Source organism: Erinaceus europaeus, chromosome 14 (genome assembly GCF_950295315.1).
Source record: "Erinaceus europaeus chromosome 14, mEriEur2.1, whole genome shotgun sequence".
In the NCBI taxonomy this organism is placed as follows: Eukaryota; Metazoa; Chordata; class Mammalia; order Eulipotyphla; family Erinaceidae; genus Erinaceus; species Erinaceus europaeus.
In genome coordinates, this window is record NC_080175.1 from 40,194,162 (window position 1) to 40,216,002 (window position 21,841).

At 44.1% G+C, this 21,841-nt stretch overlaps 1 protein-coding gene across 10 annotated transcripts in view; it reads left to right on the forward strand.

Moving 5' to 3' along the window:
• Nucleotides 1–21,841, forward strand: part of TNS3 (tensin 3) — a 210,935-nt gene that overhangs the window by 144,520 nt on the left and 44,574 nt on the right. For 9 of the 10 annotated variants that reach the window (XR_009544704.1, XM_060171560.1, XM_060171561.1 and 6 more), the window contains 2 exons: nt 527–656; nt 744–830. The exons of the other annotated variant lie outside the window; for it this stretch is intronic. Coding sequence is in view for 8 of the 9 variants with exons in the window: in XM_060171560.1 (XP_060027543.1) it covers nt 527–656; nt 744–830 (217 nt within the window). In the remaining variant the exon portion in view is untranslated. The remainder of the gene's footprint in view (nt 1–526; nt 657–743; nt 831–21,841) is intronic. 10 annotated transcript variants of the gene reach the window in all.

The window sequence follows — 21,841 nt, forward strand, 5'->3', positions numbered from 1 at the left end:
TCAAGCCCCTGATCTCCACCTACATGGGGGATGTTTCATTAGCAGTGAAGCAGGTCTGCAGGTGTTTCTTTCTCTCATGTATCCACCTGCCCTCTTGTTTTCTCTGTTTCCTGTCAAATAAAACAAAGGGGGGAAAATGGTCACCACCAGAGCAGTAGTGCTGGCCTTGAGCTCCAGTGGCAATATTTTCTTTTAAAAGTAAATAAATTATAAAGAACATCTTCCAGAGATATGGTAAAAGGGTTTAGCAGAGTTGAAGACAGACATCCCAAATCACAGAGAATTTTAAATTTAAAGTATTCTTTTATTTCCTTTTTCCCACTGGAAGTAGAAAATGTATTTAAATAGAGAAGGGGGGGGGGCGGTGAAAATAAGGGCTTGAGTCCGAGTAAGAAAAAGTACAGTCTGGAGAAATGAAGGTAGGCAGGAGGCAGGCTCAGAGGCTTGAGCTAAGGGGCTTCCTGACTCATTAAGCCAGGGTCTCGCCATTGGAGGAGCCTCTGCTGACTCCCCTGTACTGTTTCAGGCTGTGATCACCACGTACCCCCAAGATCTCCACAGCATCGACGGCCGGATCTTCCTGCCCCCCAAAAGCAGCAGTGAGTCGGCAGTGTCCCCCACCCCGGCATTCCCTGTGTCACCAGCAACCCCCTATGGTAAGAAGATTACTGACCCCACACCAGGCAGATCCCTGCTTCTAGGAGAGGGCAGGCCATGAGCCTTTGTTCTGTCTTCTTTTCCAGTGATGACGACATCCCCCCAGTATTCCCCATACAGCCCCTCAGGGCCACAGATGGGCAGCGCCAATAGTCTGTACAAAGGAGGTCACGGTAAGCAGTGTCAGCAGTGTCACTTGGCTGTGTCCCCAGGGACCTATGGGGCATTTCATGCAGAAGTATTTCCATATTGTGTCACCTCCAAAGAGAAGGTGGGTCTGGCCATTGAGGGCATGGTGTTGAGTCCTGCAGATCAGTAAGAGTGTCATTGCTTTGTCTCTCCATCCCTGTTGGGGACACCCTTTTTCCTTACAGTGAGCCAAAGAAATTATGGGACATGAACATAATTAGCATATGAGGGGAACATATGAGGGCAGTAGCGCAGAGGGTTAAGCGCAGGTGGAGCAAAGTGCAAGAACATAATTAGCATATGGATGGTGTTTGTAAACTCACAAGGGATTGTGGGTATGAGAGGTTACTTAAAAGAATGTCTGGCGGAAGTCGCTGTCTTATCCTGCTTGTCCTTTACCTGGTTATCTTGGTCTTCTCCCTGCACCCAATCATGCAGTTTTCCCCAGGTCCTGCACTTGTTTGTAGCTGAGTTTAAATGTCTTATGGCTCCTGCCACACCTCTAGCTAGCCTTTTTCTCCTACTTGCCTTTTAAAAATATTTTATTTGTTTATTTTAAGGAGAGACACAGAGAGAGGAGGCGGGAGAGATACCAGAGCACTGCTCAGCTCTGGCTTATGGTGGTTCTGGGGATTGAACCTGAGACCTTGGAGCCTCAAGCATGAAAGTCTCTTTGTATAACCATTATGCTGTCTCCTCAGCCCTTTCTCCTATTTTCCCATTGTAATTTTTATGCACCTAATCCACATTTCCTAAACCCCAAGCTCAAGCCAAAGAAGATTTTATTGTTTGCTATTTTCTTTCTTTTTTTTTTTTTTTTTAACCAGAGTACTGTACTGTTCAGCTCTGGCTTATGTTGGTGTGGGGGATTGAACCTGGGACTTTGTAACCTCAGGCATTAGAGTCTGTTTGCATAACCATTATGCTATCTACCTTCCGCGATGTTTGCTATTTTCTAGCAGCAGCTCGAACCCCTTTACAGAACAAGCCGGGAGGGGTAGCAGTGAGCAAGATAGACAATCCTGATACCTTCAGCATTCTGCATCTCTTCCAGAGCAGTGCCCGCCATCTCTGTGATGACCATGTCCTCTCTCTGAGACACCTGACACACTTTGATGTCATCTGGTGTACCTGCCAGAGGTGGGAACCTTTATGTATGGCATGGGATGACTCAATGCCCCTTCCTGACTCAGGACAGGATGGCTTGGTCTTGGGCAGATGGGGGTGTGTCTAACTAAGGCTCTACATATATTTTATTAAAAAGATTTTATTTATTTCTTGACTAGATACAGAGAGAAATCAAGAGGGGAGAGGGAGAGATACCCATAGCACTGTTTCAAGGCTCATAGAGCTTTGCCCCAGTTGATGGGGAGCAGGGGCTCAAATTCAGGTCCTTGCACATGGTAACACCACCTAGCTCCCTATATACATTTTCCAGTCACTTTTTTTAAAAGTTTATTTTTATTTGATAGAACAGAGAGAAATTTAGAGGAAAAGGGGGAGAGACAGAGAGAGAGACAGACAGACAGTGGCACCTGTGCAATGGTTCACCACTTGTGAAGCTTTCCTCCTACAAGTGGGGACCAGGGAGTTGAACCCGGGTACTTGTGCATGATAATATGTGTACTTAACCAGGTGTGCTGCCACCCAGCCCCTCCAGTCACTCTTATCTGCAATTGTAGATTCTCTGTGCTGTTGCTTTTCTGTTCTGGTGATGGCAAATAATGGCATCTGCTATAAGATCATTAGGCAGATCTCTAGGAAAGAGAATGCCGGGCAAGGGCTAGCTAGCATGAGGGTGTTTCTTCCTGGGCATGTGCTCTCTGGGTTGGAGAGAACTTGACCAGAGCCAACCTGGGCAGCTGCTTTCTCAGCAACGCAGGAGAGATGAACCAGGAACTCAGAGCGGGAATGCAATGCAATGCCTTTATTGATCAGAGACAATGCCTTTATATGTATCTTTAACCGGAAGTGGCAAGTGGGAAAAGGAAATGGCTAGGAGAAGGGGTGGAGAAAAGAGCACGCAGGTAGAAAGCTTCCATAGCAGCTGTTGTGAAGGTTCTAATCAGTGGGATTAACCAATACCCTGCAGGCAGGGTGGGTCTCAGGCAAAACAGTGATTATGGAAATAGACCATAGTATCAGAGATGGAGCAGGGGGGCTGGCGTGATGCCCAACAAGAGACATCGACTTTTTTTTTGCCAGTTCATGTGAATTAGATCTCTAGATTCCATATATGAGAAATCCTCCAGGAATTGTCTTTCATCTCTTAACTCATTTCACTAAGCACAATCACCTCCAGTTCCATCTATTCTGTCCCAAAGGACACAATATCATCTTTTCTGATTGCAGAGTAGTATTCCATGGAATATATATCCCATAACTTATTTTTTTTTAGAAGACATTCTTTTTAATTTTTTTAAAAAAAATTTTTAATTTTTTAAATTAATTTTATTTTTGAGAGAGATGAAGAGAGGAGAGAGAGAGAAACACCAGAGCACTGCTCAGCTCAGGCTTATGGTGGTGCGGGGGATTCAACCTGGGACTTAGGAGCCTCAGGCATGAGAGTCTGTTTGCATAACCATTATGCTGTCTCCCCTGCCCAATTTTTAAAAAATTTTTTATATTTATTTATTTATTTTCCCTTTTGTTGCCCTTGTTCTTTTTCATTGTTGTTGTAGTTATTATTGTTGTTGTTATTGATATCATCATTGTTAGATAGGACAGAGAGAAATGGAGAGAGGAGGGGGAAACAGAGGGGGAGAGAAAGATAGACACCTGCAGACCTGCTTCACCACTTTATCTCTCTGGGAGTATGGACCAAAGATCTTTGTGGGGAACAGAAGGTGGAAGGTCTGGCTTCTGTAATTGCTTCTCTGCTGGATATGGGCATTGGCAGGTTGATCCATATTCCCAACCTGTTTCTGTCTTTCCCTAGTGGGGCAGGGCTCTGGAGAGGTGGGAGTTTAAGACACACTGGTAAAGTCATCTGCCTAGGGAAGTCAGGCTGCCATCATGGTAGCATTTGCAACTTGGTGGCTGAAGAGAATTAAGATATAAAGCAGAACAAATCGTTCAATAATCAAGAATATAGCAGATGAGATTTGGAGTCTCCATTTTGGAAAAAGCTAGGAAGTCTATTTTAGATGTATTCCAAGGGGCCCATGACTTTACTAATTTTTGCCTGAGCCTGATGCTAGCATGCAGGTGGGCTGAAAGTATTATCTGGGGAGATGGTGTCAGGGTGAGGAATAGGACTAGAAAGCTGGATCGGGGCAGAGAGTAGCTCCCAAAAATATGGGAAAGGTTTATAAATACTGTTAACTGTAAACCCCATGGATCTGTTTTGGGGTCCAGATTCAGCACAAGAACCTGTGTATCCTCTGCATCCCTATAGGTCTGAGCTCACATTCCATGGTCATAGCTACACTCATTTTAAGACCTTTCTTCATTTAGTGGCAGAGTATGCTGATGTAGTCTTCCTTTGGAGAGTGGGGTAGTTCCTGCCATTGTTCTACATTGAGTGCAAGGTTCTATAGAGGCCCATAAGAGGGTCTGCCATGCTGTTCCCTATGGAGATGATGGTGTAGAGAGGGATCTGTTAGAGGTTTAGGCCTATCATGTCTATGTGGAAATCCCAGGATTCCCTGACTAGGGTCCCGGGTGATGAAGTGGCCTACTAGTCGGCCTAGTAGTGTCCAAAAGAGCCATAATTAAAGTATGCCCATCTCTTTCTCTTATCCAGTTTTTGTAGTCCTTATTAAATCTGACAAGGTTACCTCAGAGTGATTGAGGGAAGTGAACTAGGAAGTAGGTGAGGAGGGCATCTAGGTCTAAGTAGAAACTATTTGATTAAGTACTTTATGGTGTCTTTTTAGGTCTTCTCTTCTCAATTTCTATCTGGTCTGTCAAAGGAAGGTGGGAGGGAGAAAAGGAAAAAGAGAAGGAAGGAAGGAAAAAATGGCCACTGGGAGCAGCGGGTTCATTGTACAATAACCCTGGGGGCAGTTAAAAAATGTTAAGTAGAAAAATGTATAGTATGAATAATTTAAATTCCTGCCTCAGTGCCTAAACAAAGAAAAATAAGATCTACTCTATGTGGGTAGATTTTACTTTTTAATAAGTAAAATCATTGAAATTATAAACAGAAATAATAGGGAAAATAAATGAAAGAATTAGTTCTTAGAAAATGTCAGTGAGGTTGACAAAACTCTAGCAAGACTGAAAAAAAGAACAAAAACACAATTATTGGTATTAGGAGCAAGAGAAATATGCTGAAGCTTTACAGACAAAAGAAAGGCACAAAGTGCTTCACAACAGACACATAGGATGATCACTCACCCAATAAGAAATAGACAGTGTGAAAAGCTACTACAGAAAGAGCATTAGTAATCTACATCCCCCACCCCACCAAAAAAAAAAAATGTCAGCCAGGATGATTTCACTGGAGAATTCCCAAGTATTTGAAGATAGAGCATTTGTTCTACCCAGTCTCTTCCAGAAACCAGAAGGGAGCATATCCCAATTTAATTTACAAACACCATGGGACCTTGACACAAAGGCAGGCAAACATGGGCACAGCATCCTGTAACAAAACACAAGTGGATACAATCCAGTAGTATATATTTTTTTAAATATTCACACGCTATGACTGAGTAGAATTTATTCCAGGGATGCAATGCTGATTTAATATTTGAAAATCCTTCCATTGTGATCCACCATATTAACAGGCTAGAAAGGAAAAGTCCCATGATGATAGATGCAAAAAGGAGTGCTCAATAAAAGACACACCCATTCATGACTAAAAATTCTCAGCAAAACTGAACCGAAGACATCTTTTTCTTATCTCTCTCTCTCTCTCTCTCTCTCTCTCTCTCTCTCTTTTAACAGAGTACTTAGCAGCTCTGGCTTATGGTGGTGCAGGGGATTGAACCTGGGACTTTGAAACCTCAGGCTTGAAAATCTCTTTGCTTAACCATTATGCTATCTACCCTTGCCCAGGTATCTTTTTTCCCAACTGCATCAAAAGTGCCTACAGAAATCCTACAACAGACTTCATTTGTGTCCCACAACAGTCCTGGAAGTTCCATGAAAGCATACTACAGTAGAAAGCAAGAAAAGACAATAGACTGGAAGAAGTGAAACTGTCCTTTTACATAGATTACATGATTGTCTGTGTTGAAAATCCAGCAACCCTATTAAAATCCATGCAAAACCTCCAAGAACAAACAAGTGATGTGAGCAGGATTTTAGAAAATAGGGCAGGAACACACACACACACGCAGTGAAATAGCAAAACATGAATATTAGCCTCCAAAAGCTAGCTCATCTGTGAGGACACCTACTAACCAGTGTTTGATCTGCTACACAGCGTGAGAATACTAACACACTGACTGAAGCTTAGGTGCCAAGGTGTCTTCCTGCCCTGCCCCCCACTCTCCTCTTCCTTCTATTTGAAAAAGCCAGCCAGGAGTAGTGAAGATAGCAGTGAATATGTGTATGTATACATAGTGGACATATAAAAATATCAGGTATGTTTTTATAGCCCCACATTGGAAACAACCTGTCATTCCACAGGTGACTAATTAAATTGGGTTCATCTATATAAGGAAGTCTGCTCAACAATGGGGGAAAATTAGTAACACACCTCAAAAGTGAAACCTCACTTATCTCTCTCTCTCTCTCACACACACACACACACCATGAACATCACCCAAAGCTTCCATCTATAGTGAAGTTAAATTTAAATGAATTCTAAGCTTGTATGTAAAAGCTATCAGACTCTCAGATAAAAGAGTCGAAAAAAATCTTTTGAGATCTAGTTAGGCAGGAATTTTTGGGTTAGTATCAAAAGCACAGCCCATTGATGGAAACGTAGTGAATTATACTTTATCAAACTTTTTTTTTTTTTTTTTTTTGCTGTGGAAAGAACATGTTGATAAGAGGATGCAATACAGACTGGCATTTGCTCTCCAACATATTTGAACTCTTCAGAGTTCAGCAAGTTAGGAAATGGAAAGGGGAAAAAAAGGCCTGAAGAGACAATTCATAGAAGATAGAAGAGAAGAAAAACAGTGTGCAATGATGTTGGCCACTTCAAAAATGCAAATTCCAACCACACTGAGATAGTACTTTGTACCTATCAAAACAGATAGTTAAAAAGAGTAGCAATGTTCAGTGCTGAAGAGGATGTGAAGAAACTGATAACTCCCACTGTTGTTGGGGGAATATAAAATAAAATAAAACAAACAAAAAATAAAACTGAACATGCAACTACTGTGTGACTTAGCAACTACCCTCCTAAACTTTTATCCCAGAGAAATAACATTATGATCACACAGAAACCTATATGCAGAGGCTTAGCCCAGCTTTATTTTTATAGCCCTGCACTGGAAATAACCAAATTGCAATTCCACATGTGAATGATTAATTAAATCCATATAATGAAGTTTGCTTAACAATGGAGGGAATGGGGAACAACTGTCTATTTATTTGTTTATTTTTGACTTAATAATGATCAACAAGATTATGAGATAAGAAGGTTACAGTTCCTACCACTAGAGTTCCATATCCCATCCCCTCCATTGGAAGCTTCCCTATTTTTTATCCCTCTGGGAATATGGACCAAAGATCTTTATGGAGAGCAGAATGTGGTAGGTCTGGCTTCTATAATTGCTTCTCTGCTAAACATGGTCATTGACTGATTAATCCATATCCTGAGCCTGTCTCTACCTTTCCCTAGTGGGGTAGGGAGCTGGGGAGGTGGGGTTTCAGAATACATTGGTGAGGTCATCTGCCCAAGGAAGTCAGGTTGACATCATAGTAGCATCTGCAACATGTTGGCTGAAAAGCATTAAGATATAAAGCAGAATAATTTGTTTAATAATCAGAAACCTAAAGGTAAAAGTATAGCAGATGAGATTTTGGGGCCTCCATTTTGGAAAAATCTAGGAAGTTTATTTTAGAAATATTCTAAAGGGCTCATGAATTTTTTTTTTCTTCTGTACCATACAACACCTTACCATGATTTATGTTATTTAATGCTATTTACAAATAAGTATATCTTTTTTTTAATTTTTAAAAATATTTATTTATTTCCCCTTTTGTTGCTCTTGTTTTATTGTTGTAGTTATTGATGTCATCATTGTTGGATAGGACAAAGAGAAATAGAGAGAGGAGGGGGAAGACAGAGAGGGGGAGAGAAAGATAGACACCTGCAGACCTGCTTTACCACTTGTGAAGTGACTCCCCTGCAGGTGGGGAACCGGGGCCTCTAACCTGGATCCTCACAGGTCCTTGCACTTCGCACCACATGCGTTTAACCCGCTGTGCTACTGCCTGACTCCCACAAATAACTATATCTTATGTACTGACAAGACTGGTTGCTTCTTGTCTGTCTCCCTGGTATACTATTATAGGTTATTTAATATTTTTTAAAAGTTATTATTAGGAATGTATTGATAATTTAAGCCCAGTGTTTAAAATTCAATCACTTTACTAATTTGAAACCTTAAGAGCTTAGATTAAAGGAATATATACTCACTAAAGTCTTGCATTAAAAAGCTCGAGACATTCAATCTATTTTCTCCTCTCATATTGATTAAATAGTTATAAGATAAGAGTGTAAGTTAATAAGAGTATATAGTAACACCATTCCTATCATCAAAGGTCTGTGTCCCTAACCCACTCCCCTACAGTGGAGCTAAAAATCTACCCTACCTCCTCCCTACCCCCTAATTTTTTTTTATTTTGGTGCAATATGCCAAACTCAGTCAAATTCTGCTTTGCATTTTCCTTTCTGTTCTTCTTTCTCAACTTCTATTTATGAGTGGCATGATCCCATACTCCTAACTTTTGCTTATTTATGTTAACATAATTCCTTTTAACACCATCCATAATTCTTTTTAACTCCAGATGGTTCAAAGAAGGTAAATCTATTATTCTTAATAGCTAACTAGTATTCCATCATGAGTATAGATCATAACTTTCTCAACCATTCATCTGTTGTTGAACACTTGTGTTGTTTCTAGGTTTTGGCTGTTACAAATTGTGCTGCTGTGAACATTGGTGCACACAGATCTTTTTGTATGAGTGTGTTTGACTCCTTGGGATATATCACCAGGAGGGAAATTACTGAGTCTTAAGGAAGTTCCATTTCTAGCTTTGTGAGGGGAAACAAGTATTTATAACACAAATCAAGAAAGATGATGCTTTAATGCAGTCATCCCCCCAAAGTCTACATAGTGTGCGGTAGAACACGCTTTATTTTCCTTTTAGGTTTATGTGTTTAAGAGAGAGGGTGTGCAGGTCACCACTCCACTCCTGCCTGGGGACATCACAGTCAGCCATCAGGTCTATACTACTTTGAAAGGCCAGTTTGTAGTAATGGAGAAGACATGAGTGTGGTTATAAAGGGCTGTGTGAGGGGTCCTTGTGGGGTGGAAGGATTGATGTCTTGTTTATACTAGAGTCCCCATCCTGATATAGTCTGCCAACATGTCACCACTGGGGGAAACTTAAACGAGGACATGAGGTGCCCTGTGTATGACTGTACTGTATGTGACTCTACTCTGATGTCACACTGAAACGTTGGACTTAGCTGAGCACACCTGTTACAGTGCTCAAGTCCTGGTCCCCACCTGCAGGGGGAAAGCTTTGTGAGTCATGAAGCAGGTCTACAGGTGTCTCTTTGTCTCCCCTCCCTCTCAATTGCTCTTAGTCTCTATCCAGTAAATAATAAATAAATAAAATATTTTTAAAAATCTTGGTGGGAGCAATGGTGTGCATTGAAACAGTATTGTCTGTCTGTGGATGGTAGTTGAATCTGGATGAATTCTCCACGAGGGTTCATCATCATGCTTTGCTAACTTTTAAAGCCGTTGGGCAGTTTCTCTAAAGAGAACAAAGTTTAACATGAAGGAAGACGGTCATTGACAGAACCTCCTTGCTGACACTTAATTGTAATGAATGATTTATTTATTTATATTTTTTAAGATTTTATTTATTTATTAATGAGAAAGATAGGAGGAGAGAGAAAAAGAACCAGATATCACTCTGGTACATGTGCTGCAGGGGATTGAACTCAAGACCTCATGCTTGAGAGTCCTATGCTTTATCCACTGTACCACCTCCTGGACACATGAATGATTTTTTTAAGAAGAATACTTTCGGGAGTTGGGCAGTAACACAGTGGGTTATGTGCAGGTGGAACAAAGTACAAGAACCGTGTAAGGATCCTGGTTTGAGCCCCTGGCTCCCCACCTGCAGGGGAGTTGCTTCATAGGCGGTGAAGCAGGTCTGCAGGTATCTATCTTATTCTCCCCATCTCTGTCTTTCCCTCCTCTTTCCATTTCTCTCTGTCCTATCCAACAACAATGACATCAATAACAACAATAATAATAACTACAAGAATAAAACAACAAGGGCAACAAAAGGGAATAAATAAATAAATATCAGAAAAAGAAGGATAATTTTATTGTATTCTATTATTTATTTATTTATTATTGGGTAGAGACAGAGAGAAATTGAGAGGGGTGGGGGTGTTAGACAAAGAGAGAGACAAGAGAGACACCTGCAGCTGTTTCACCACTAGTGAAACTTTCCCCTTGTAGGTAGCAACCAGGGGCTTGAACCTGTATCTCTGTGCACTGTAATTTGTGTGCTTAGCCAAGTATACCATCGCCTGGCCCCATGAATGATATTTTTCAAATTAAAAAAATAAGAGGAAAATTTTTATTGGAAATATATGTTTCTGATATAGCTCAGCTTTTATATTAATCCTTAGTAGTTTTTTTTTTTGTGTGTGTAGTGGAAGTGGAATTCCCATCACATTTAGTTCTTGGTTTCTGGTTCTACAACATTATTATCACGGGATGGGTTTATAGATGACATTGGCCATAGTGCATGTGATTAGCAGTGACTGAGCTTTCAGAGAGAAGAAAGGATGCCTCCACAAATCTGCAGTGTCTGTTTTGAGTCTCTGTGGAGAGCAGGATTTGGTATTTGTAGGGATCTGGCTTTCAGGCGCAGCTGGTCTGTGCTTGGATGGAGGCTGGAGAGGTAGGTGTGTGTGTGTGTGTGTGTGTGTGTGTGTGTGTGTGTGTGTCTGGGTCAGGAAAATTTTAGGATGCACTCATGAGACTGAAAAAAAAAAAAAAAAACCAGACAGCAGGGTCTTGGTGTGTACTCAAGGGCAAAACAGGTGAGCATTGCCAGAGGGAGGAAAAGGAATATTCTGATGGGGGAAAGCATGAACAACTAGTTTAGGAAAAGGGAAAATGAAAAAGGTGTCTTTCTTCAAAACTTGACAAATGGCAGCATGCTTCTACCAGGCCTCTCCTTTCCATGCCAAACCCAACTAGCTTTTCTTTGAAGTTTTAAGGACTTCACTCAGAATGTTTATAATGGGACTAAAAGCATGTTCTGAAAGAGAACTTGTATGATGTGTGTGGAGCCCTGGTTACATCTTTGAATTCTGTAGAATCTAAAAAAAATTAAAAAGTTCCACTTCTGTATTTTGTTTCTATTTAGGTGGCTATGTACATGTGAATTCACATCATGGTATCCAAGCAGTACTCTGATTTATGTGGTAGAATCTATCTTGGTGGGGCTGAAGAGACAGGAGAATGGTTTTGCAAAAAGTCTTTCATGCCTGAGGCTCTAAGGTCCCAGATTTAATTCCCAGTATCACCATAAGCTGGAGCTAAGCAGTGCCCTGGTATTAAATAAATAAATAAATTAATTAATAGTAAGTGAATGAGTCCGTATTGGTGAGCTGAGACTCCCTCACACACGTATATATGCTTTAAATGAGCAATTTCCACCTTGGATTAAGAAAATGGGAAAAGGGGGGCTAGGCGGTGGTGCACCCAGTTAAGCACACATAGTATGAAGTTGAGGGATTTGGGTTTGAGCCCCCACTCCCCACCTGCAGGCGATAAGCTTCATAAATAGTGAAGCAGGTCTCTCTATTTCTGTCTGTCCTATCCAATAAAAAGTGAAAAAATGGCCTCCAGGAGCAGTGAATTTGTAGTGCCACCACCTAGCCCCAGGGATAACCCTTGAGGCAAAAAAAAAAAAAAGAAAAGAAAAGAAAGAAAATGAGAATAGAACAACTGAATGAATCAAAATGTATTTAAAAATAAACATTGGTGGTGGGTGGGCTGGGGATGGGGGTCCTCTCACAGTGCTGGCCTGTGAGCATTTGGCTTGCTGTTGGCTCTGCTGAGAACTTTTCCTTCACTGGAGTGATTAAGTTCAGAAAAGACAAGATGTGGACATACTGTCCTGACACCTCACCCACCAAGCAGACTGGCCTAGAAATATCCCCTTGGGAGCCCATGACTTTCCAACTATGTGAATGCCATCTTTTGTTTGCTTGCTTTGAGCTGAGAGGGATTTTTGTTTTTCTACATATTTTCAGCTCATTTTATCCACCACCCCCAACCCCAGACCCAGGCTGTTCTTAAACCTCAGCATGTGGGCCATTGTGATGGGCTGCTAGTGAATTTTTTCTCTGACCAAGATTCAGAGCCCTGCAGGTCAGAGGCACAAAGCTGACAGGCATGAGGACTTGGTGCTGGCCTCAGGTTCTGGAGATGATGTCTAAAGCTCTTCAATGTTGCTTGAGCTGCAGATTCTCATAAGACATTTTTTGGGGCTGTGGGATACAAGGGCTAGAATAGCTCAGTGTGTAAGAGCACATCATTAGTATGCCTGAGGCTCTAAGGTCCCAGGTTCAATCCCTGGCACTACCATAAAACAAAGCTGACCAGTGTTCTGAGTTGTCTCTTTCTAACTTCTCACTAAGATAGATAAATACGGGGGCTAGGAGGTGACATACCTGGTTAAGCACACATGTTACCATATGCAAGGACCCAGGTTTGAGCCCCTGCTCCCTACCTGCAGGGAGGGGGCGCAGTTTCAGAATGATGAAGCAAGTACTGCAAGTATCTCTCTATCTCTCTCCCTGTCTGTCTCCCTCACTCCTCTCAGATTCTTTCTGTCCTGTTGAAGAAAGAAAGAAAAAAGAAAAAAGGAAAAATGGTTTCCGGGAGTTGTAGATTTGTCATGCAGACACTAGTCCCCAGCAATAACCCTGGTGGCAGTTAATAATAAAGATAAGTAAATAAATAAAATCCTTTTAAATGAGACAAGATAGCAATAGCTGTGTGATGTGTAGTGCTGGGCAGATTATCTTAGAAATGAAGATAGATGGGGCTGGGTGGTGGCTCACCTGGTTGACCGCACATGCTACAATGTGTAAGGACCCAGGTTTGAGTCCCCGGTCCCCACCTGAAAGGGAAAACTTCACAAGTGGTGAAGCAGTGCTGCAGGTGTCTATCTCTTTTTCTCTTTATCCCCCTTCCCTCTTGATTTTTGGCTGTCTCTATCCAATAAATAAATAAAGATAATAATAAAAAAGAAATGAAGATAGAAACTCCAGCTTATGATGTGATTGTGTACCAGAAGGTGGTCTTATAATAGCAAGTTTTGATTCCAAATACATTTCCTCACTAAAGCATTTCACACACCCTGTTGTTTGTCCAAAGAGTAGAAGAGTGAGTTGGTCTCAGCCCAGAGCCCTGCTCAGCCCTGTCTGATGGTGGTGCTGAAGATTGAATTTGGGACCTCAGAGCCTCAGGCATGAAAGTCTTTGGCAGAACCATTATGCTGTCTCTACAGCCCCACAGCATCCTTAAAAAAAAAAAAAGTTACTTATTTTAATTAGAGAGAGAAGCCAGAGAGTACTGCTAAGATCTGGCTGCTGGGGGTGCAGGGAATTGAATTTGGGACCTCGGAGCCTCAAGCATGGAAATCTTTTTGTATTATAAGCACTATGCTGTCTCCCTCCCCATAGACCCTGAGACCCAGGGCAGCGCTTTTGCCTCTGCTCTTTGACAGGAAAGGGTGATCTAATGAGGCTGGGTTCCTGTGGGGAACTGTGTGGCTTGAAAGAAGATTCAGCCTGGCAGAGCAAATCCGCAGTCTCCTTGTGCTAGGTTGTCACCAAAGGCCACTGGCAGCTTTTACTTTCCTTCCAGTGGCTGTGTCTGCATCCCTGTCTGTGAGGAACAGATTCCCAGGGTGGCATGAGAGGAGCAGGGAGAGGGGAAAGCCTGGCTTCTCCATGCTCAAATTCAGCATAAAAGCTTCAGCTACAAAGGCTGCATGTTGCTGGCTCTGCGTCGGCAGGTTTATACCACAAAGCATGAGAGGTCAGGTGTTTCAGGTGGCTGAGTGGTATGAAGAGTGAATGTACTTATTCAAGCACTAATTCAAAGGGACATATGCACCCCTATGTTCATAGCTGCATTATTCAAAATAGCCAAAGAGTGGAAGCAACCTAAATGCTCATCAACAGATGACTGGCTGAAGAAATTACGGGATATATATATCTCCATATCCATGGATGGAACGGGAGGTAATTGTGCTTAGTGAAATAAGTAAAGAGATGAGAGACAACTACCAGATGGTTTCACTCAGATGTGGAATCTAGTGATCTGATTTACATGAACTTGCTCCCCTCCCCCCAAAAAATACAGAAGCGGGAGTCGGGCTGTAGCGCAGCGGGTTAAGCGCAGGTGGCGCAAAGCACAAGGACCGGCATAAGGATCCTGGTTCGAACCCCGGCTCCCCACCTGCAGGGGAGTCGCTTCACAGGCGGTGAATCAGGTCTGCAGGTGTCTATCTTTCTCTCCTCTTCTCTGTCTTCCCCTCCTCTCTCCATTTCTCTCTGTCCTATCCAACAATGACGACAACAACAATAATAACTACAACAATAAAACAACAAGGGCAACAAAAGGGAATAAATAAATAAATTTTAAAAAATACAGAAGCAAGCAAATTGTTTCTAAGACTTGTGAGAACTCTGGTTGAGTTTGGTCATTGGGAGGTGGGAGGGTAGGGACACAGAACTTTGGTGGTGGGTATGGTGTGGAACTATACATTGTAGTCTTACACTCTTGTAACATACTATTAATAACAAAAAATTGTTAGACCATTTTCATAATGGTGAAAAAGAGAAAATGTACCATCTGCCTCTCTCTGTTGCTCCTGGCTGTTGCACACCCATCTAGGTTTTGGGAGGGTCCACAATAGTGTCTCCTTCCCCAAGTTAGGGTGTTTCGTAGCAACACTAGCCAAGCCATCCTGATTAGGTATAGAGGCATAATCTCTTCTTTCCTTTTTATTAGTGATTTAATAGTGGCTTACAAGATTCTAAGATTACAGGGTCTATAGTTCCAAAGATGTGATTCCCCACTCTTCCAACGAGAACCTCCAGAGTTCTCACAAGTCTTAGAGACAGTTTGTTTACTTCTGCTATTTTTTTAAAGTAAATGTGTTTCAGTTCTCTAGATTCCACATGAGTAAAACCATCTCATAGTTGTCTTTCATTTCAGCTCTTTACTTATATGACTAAGCATCATCACTTCCAATTCCATCCATTTTGTCCCAAAAGACATGATACTGTCTTTTTTGATTGCAGAGTACTATTTCATGGAGTATATATACTTCATATGAGACATTAGCTTTTTAAACATACATACATATATATATATGATAGGGCAGAGAGAAATTGAGAGAGAAACGGGAGACAGAGGAGGAGAGAAGAGAGACAGAGAGACCTACAGCACTGCTTCATCAACGGTGAAACCTCAGTCCTGCAGGTGGGGACTGGGACGTTGAACCTGAGTCCTTGTGCACTGTAATGTGTGCGCCTAATCAGGTGCGCTGGGCATGATTTCTTTCTCCACTTTATTGGGGGGGTGTTAATGGTTGACAGTGGCCAGAGGACCATGCACTACCCAGGTGAAGCAGCTGTGTCTGTGCATGGGCTATGACTCTATAAGTGTGCATGGTGGCCCTCTCTGTGTCCATTGGGATTGACCACTCATGGGTGCCCTCTTCCCACTGACATGGTGCCTCCTTGGCTGAGGGCAGTCTGGTTTCAAGGGACCAGCTTTCTGAAGGTGCTTCGATATCAGCAGAATTTCCTGGGCCACCTGGGCCATAGGCAGGTGGACTCACTTTTGTCTTGTAGCTCTAGCCAAGTGGTAGAGAGGAGGAAAGAGACAGTGACTATAAAGTAAATAAAGTGTCCTTTTAAAAAATATTTATTTTTTTATTCCCTTTTGTTGCCCTTGTTTTATTGTTGTAGTTATTATTGTTACTGATGTCATCATTGTTGGGTAGGACAGAGAGAAATGGAGAGAGGAGGGGAAGATAGAGAGAGGGAGAGAAAGATAGACATCTGCAGACCTACTTCACTGTGAAGCAACTCCCCTGCAGGTGGGGAGCCGGGGGCTCAAACTGGGATCCTTACACCGTTCCTTGTGCTTTGCACCACCTGCGCTTAACCTGCTAGCTACCGCCCAACTCCCAGGTGTCTTTTTTTAAGTCAGTGATTTAATATTGATTTACAAAATTATAAGATAATAGGGGTCTAATTTTATATTGTTCCCACCACCAATTTCTGTGACCCCCATCCCATCCACTGGAAACTACAGTAGTTCTCCAAAGGTCACAGATATTACTATCTATACTTATATATATTTGCTCAATTATTTTCCCTTTGGTTCTGCTTTCTCTTTCTAAATCACACCTACACCTGTTACTGCTTCCCAGTGTCCTTTTTTTCCTCTTCTCTCTCCGAATCCTGATGGAGTTGGGTTTCAGAGCTTTCACAAACATTTCTTCCCCTCTGGGGTATGGACCAAAATTCTTTTGGGGGTGCAAAAGGTGAAAGTTCTGGCTTCTGTAATTGCTTCTCCACTGGACATGGGCATTGGCAGGTGGATCCGCATACCCAGCCTGTTTCTGTTTCCCTGCTGGGGACAAATTGGTAAGGTTCCAGGACACATTGGAGAGATTGTTTGCATAGGGAGGTCAGGATGGAATCATAGTTGCATCTGCATCTTGTTGGTTGAAAGGCAACAAGAAATAAAGCAGGACAAATTGTTTAATAAGCACAAACCAGAAAGTAGGAATAGAGCAGGTGAGAATAGGTATTTTAGGGTGAGTAGAAGCTAGAAAGTCTATGGACCCATGGCTTTAGTAATTTTTGCTTGAGCTTGATAGAGCTAACATGGAGGTGAACTAGAAATACTGTCTGGAAGCCCCATCCAGAGTGGCCCTGGCCTGGAGCAGCCACAGTGTGTTCTGCCGTCCCATGGAGCCCCAGGCACAAAAGCAGCCGTCACCCTAGCCATCCTGGACAGTTCAGCCCTTCCTTTCTGTGATGGGCTACGGGAAAGACATCCATCTGCCTGGCCTGGGCCTGGGCCAGGCATTTCCGACAGCTCCTCTGCTCAGGCCTTTCTCAGCAGGCACATAAACAACCCAGAGGAAGTGCCTTTGAGGAGGAGGGTTTGGGGGGTGGGGGCGGACTTCCGGGCCTGTAACTGGGAGAGGTGCCCCCCACCCCTGAGGGTCTTGGGGCACTCCTGTCTTCTCCAGGTGGTGGGTCTACACCTGTCAGCTCTCAACAGGCTGATGACTGGCTCAGGATACTGCAGGGAGCCAGGTGGATAGTTGCAGGGCTACTATCTGTGTGCTCATCTGAATGTTATGGAAGCCTGCTGCCCTGCATTCAGGATGCCTGGTTCCACTGGGGGTGCTTTGAAGGCATGCTCCACTTTGTGCTAGAAAGAGGTACCCCTCAAGAAACACATGTTGTTTCTTTCAGAGAGCCCACTTTTGTGCTAGAAAGAGATACCCTTCAAGAAATACATGTTGTTTCTTTCAGAGAGGCACAGACAGCAGTGGAATTGGAGATGGGCTTGTGGGGCTGAACCACATCTGTATCCACTTGGTGCCTGTGGATAAATTCACTCTTCAGCCTTAGAGGCCACACATAAGACAGTGTCCCCCCCAAGCAAGCTGGGGATTAAATTTGGGGCTTCAGGCATGAGAGTCTTGCAGAATCATGATGCTGTCTCCACAGCCCCAGACAGTATTATCTCTCTGGATTGTTACAGTCCAGTGCCAAGTCAAGAGGGGTAGAGTACATCCCTCCACCTCTTCTATACCTTCTGAGTTCTATAAAAATATGGGCTTAGGCCCCTCAGGTGACTTACTGGGTAGAGTACATAGGATACTGCACCTGAGGACATGGGAACACCTGTCCTTCCACTGGAAAGCTTCTGCAGTGGTGGTGTGGTGCTGTAGAGTCTCTCTTCTATCTGCCTCTTTTTACTTCTTTCTTTGGTCTTACTCTAGTTGAAAGAAAAGAAAGCAGGTAGGCAGGCACTAGTCAGAGCAGTAGAGTCTTGCAAGCACTGAGCTCCAGTGATCAACCTGGTGGCAAAATTAAACCAAAAATTTTAAGTGGGGAGTCATGTGCCTGGGGTAATAATGCAGCTGGTAGAGTGCAGGACTTGTATGCCCAAGGCTCTGGTTCAATACCCAGCATTGCAGATACTACAGCAGTGCTCTGGCTCCTCCTTCTCTCCTATGTATATGTATATATATCATATGAAATCAATACAGTACATCTTTAAAAAGTAACATTGGAAATAGACTTTGAAGACTGCACAGGAGGCCTTCTTGGGTTGGCTGAAGGAGGCCGTGAGCTTTGAGTTCAGAGGCAACTGCCATAGAGTATCTAATGGCTGGTGAGACTGCTGGGGTGGGGGGTGGTTCTAGGCAGGAGGTAAATCTCTGGGGACCTAGGATGCAATCAGCAGTGCAGTGACAGTAGATCTCTCCCCCCCCCGCCCCATTTCCCTGGCCAGGGCTTGCAGTGAGGAGCTTGGGTGCTGGGTGCTTGGTGCTGGGTGAGAAGGTGGACTCAGGAGCTGAGCAGAGGGGACTCCAGTGAGTTCTGTTGGACACCCCAAGATCCCAGGAATCAGCCTGCTTTGGGGGAGATGACTGTTTATGGGCAGCCAGCCACTATGTCCTTTTGAGGCGTCCCTCTGGCAGGAAACCCTTCCCCTCACAACTGTTCCCTGAGCTCCATCCTTGCCCCTTTTTTCCTGGGGTGACTCTACTGGCCCTGGAGCTCAGACTTGGTGTGGTGGGGTTCAGCCGGGACTTTGGTAGCTGAGTGAGGGAGAGGGAGGGACGGGGCGGGGAGCCGCGGGAAGGAAGCAGTGTGGAGCAAGGCGGGGCCCTGTGGCTGGAGGCGCTGGCTGGGCAGGCGGCAGCCCCACATTCCCTCCCTCTTTCCCTCCCGAACGTCCCCCCCTTTGTCAGAGCTCTCCCTCTGAATGGGCCTCCCTGGGGGTGGCTGCCCCCAGTCCCGCCCAGACTCCCTGGAGACAGCCAGAACCAAGTCACCCTGCCTGGCGGGTGGGGACTGGGCCCAGGGCTGCAGCTGGGGACTGGCCTCTCACCTCCCTCCGGGCCCCCTGTCCTTCTGGGCCCTTCCATGGACTGACCGCTGTTCTCGAGGCACCTAGGTAAGTGGACACTCTGGGGCCCTCAAAGTCTGAGACCGGATCCAGCAGTGGAGGGGGGAATGAGACAGGGTCTGCTAAGAGTTCTCAGGCTGAGGGACTTCGGGGGCTTCCCTGGAACCCCCCCCCCCCCCCATCCAGGGTCATGCCTCTTACCCCTTCCATGTGCTCTGTGGCAACAGCACCAGCCCTGGACCCTGGGGGCTTGTGGGGGGCTTCTCCTTAGAGTAGAAAGCTGGGATATGACTGTGCAGAGACCCTGGGGGCAGACAAAGCCTGCTGTACAGATGTGTGTGAGCTCCTCGGACTTTTCCAGAGCTCAGCCAGCTTCCTGGCACGCCACATTCTTATGCAAAAAACTAGTGAAAGCATGCTTGCCCCGTCCCATTCCAAGAGCATCTCTGTCCATCCCCCCTGAGACTCTCAAACTATAAAGAGCCCTGCACCCCCAAAGAATCCCCCTCAAGCTCCCCAAGCCTGCCCCTTCACGCAGGGCTTCTTAGGAGAAGTGTGTTTTTGCTCAGTGCAGTCAGTGGCCAATCCAGGGAGCCTGTCTGTGTTTAAAACCGGACAGGCTTAGGCTGGAGTAACCTGCTCGCATTGTTATGCTAAGAGGGTCCTTCTCTATCTCCCTCCTCTGGAATTTTCCTGCTGGGGCTGTCCCCAGCCTGAGGCTTTGGGTCCTGGCTCCCTCTGAGGTGGGGTGGGCATGGGTGGGGCAGGTATCCCCAGCCAAGGCAGGGCATCTGTGCTGTGTGGCTTCTGCCCACGCTGCAGATTTTGCTGACCCCAGGCTGACACATCACTGTGGTGTGTGTGTGTGTGTGTGTGTGTGTGTGTGTGTGTGTGTGTGTGTGTGTGTGTTAGCTGGAGAGATGGGATTGGATGGGCTAAGTTTAAGAGAAAGGGAAACCCCCAGCACTTCACACTTATTGAGACCAATTCAGCTCCTGGACCATGGATAACCCCCCCCAGAAAACCAAGGGTCTGTGACTGCCTGCTTCCACCTCAGAGACTCACGTGGTCTCCGTGTCAGGCTCATGAGATTCCTCTACAGTAGAATGGAATATAATGTCTGTTCATATGCTCTATTTAAAAAATATATTTATTTTACCAGCGCACTGTTCATCTCTGACTTCAGCTGGTATCTGGGATTGAAACTGAGACCTTTGGTACCTCAAGCAAGAGTGTCTTTTGCATAACCATTATGCTGTCTCCCCTTCATTTTGGTAGTGGAATTTATGTTCACTCATCATTTTTCCATCCATGGTCTTCATACAGTGATAGATGAGACACAGATGACAGTGGAAATTTTTTTCTTTAAACTCCATTGGTGATGTTGAGAGAGTTTCTTTTCTTTCTTTCTTTTTTTCTACAGTTGTTGACACATGAGTACAATTTCTTATCTCAGTATGCTAGGTGTCTGAAAAATACTCTCATTCTCCACTTAGGTCCTTTTTCACCATCATGTAGCAGGAGCCCAAAACCACCCCACCCCAGCCAGCCCCCTCTCTGGATTCCTTCACTTTGGTGTAATACTTCAAACCTAGTTCAGTTTTACTTTGTGTTTCCCCTTTCTGTTCTTGTTTCTTAAGTTCTGCCCATGAGTGAGACCATCCCATATTCATTCTTCTCTTTCTAGCTTAGTTCACTTAACATGATTCCTTCAAGCTCCATCCAAGCTGAGGTAAAGAGGGTAGTTTTTTGTTGTTGTTGTTGTTGTTTGTATGATTTTTTTTTTTTTTTTACCTCCAGGGTTATCACTAGGACTAGGTGCCCACTCTTAAGAATCCACTTTCCTTCCTTTCTTTCTTTCTTTTTTTTTTTTTTATATAGAACAGGACAGAGAAAAATTGAGAGGAGGGGAAGATAGAGAGGGGGAGAGAAAGATAGACAATTACAGACCTGCTTCACCACTTCTGAAGCGACCCCCCCATACAGGTGGGGAGCTGGGGGATTGAACTGGGATCCTTGTGTTTCATACTATGTATGCATAATCCAGTGTGCTGCCTCCTGGCCCCCAGTTTTGTATTTATTTATTTATTTTTACCAGAGCACTAATCAACTCTGGCAGAAGGTAGTGCAGGAAATTGAAGCTGGGACTTTGGAGTTTTAGGCATGAGAGTCTCTTTGCATAACCATTATGCTATCTACCCCCACCCCAAGTTTTTATCATTCTTAACAGCTGAGCGATATCCTGTTTCTATTAGGAAAGGTGGATTTCTCCCTTAGTGGCAACGGGGGTGGGGTGAGGGAATCCTGCTTCCTTTGGGGTTTTCTGGGAAGAGTGTCCCCCCCCCCCCCCAGTGGCTCTGCAGGACCATGGACCAAGCACAGATCATCTTTCCTGCTCCATGTGGCGAGCTCCCCGCAAAAATGATTTCTCACCCTCTGAGATGGACCTGATGTCGTTTCGGGGTTCAGGGAAATGGGCGCTTTAAAGCAGGATGATTTTGTTCAATTAAGACAACTGATCTGAGACCTTGCAATGAGAGGCATGGGTATCTTGTGGGAAGAACATAGTTTTCGACAATGTGGAGATGAATGGGCTGCCTTTGAACACATCCCTTGGCCTCCCTTCAGAAGCCCTGCTT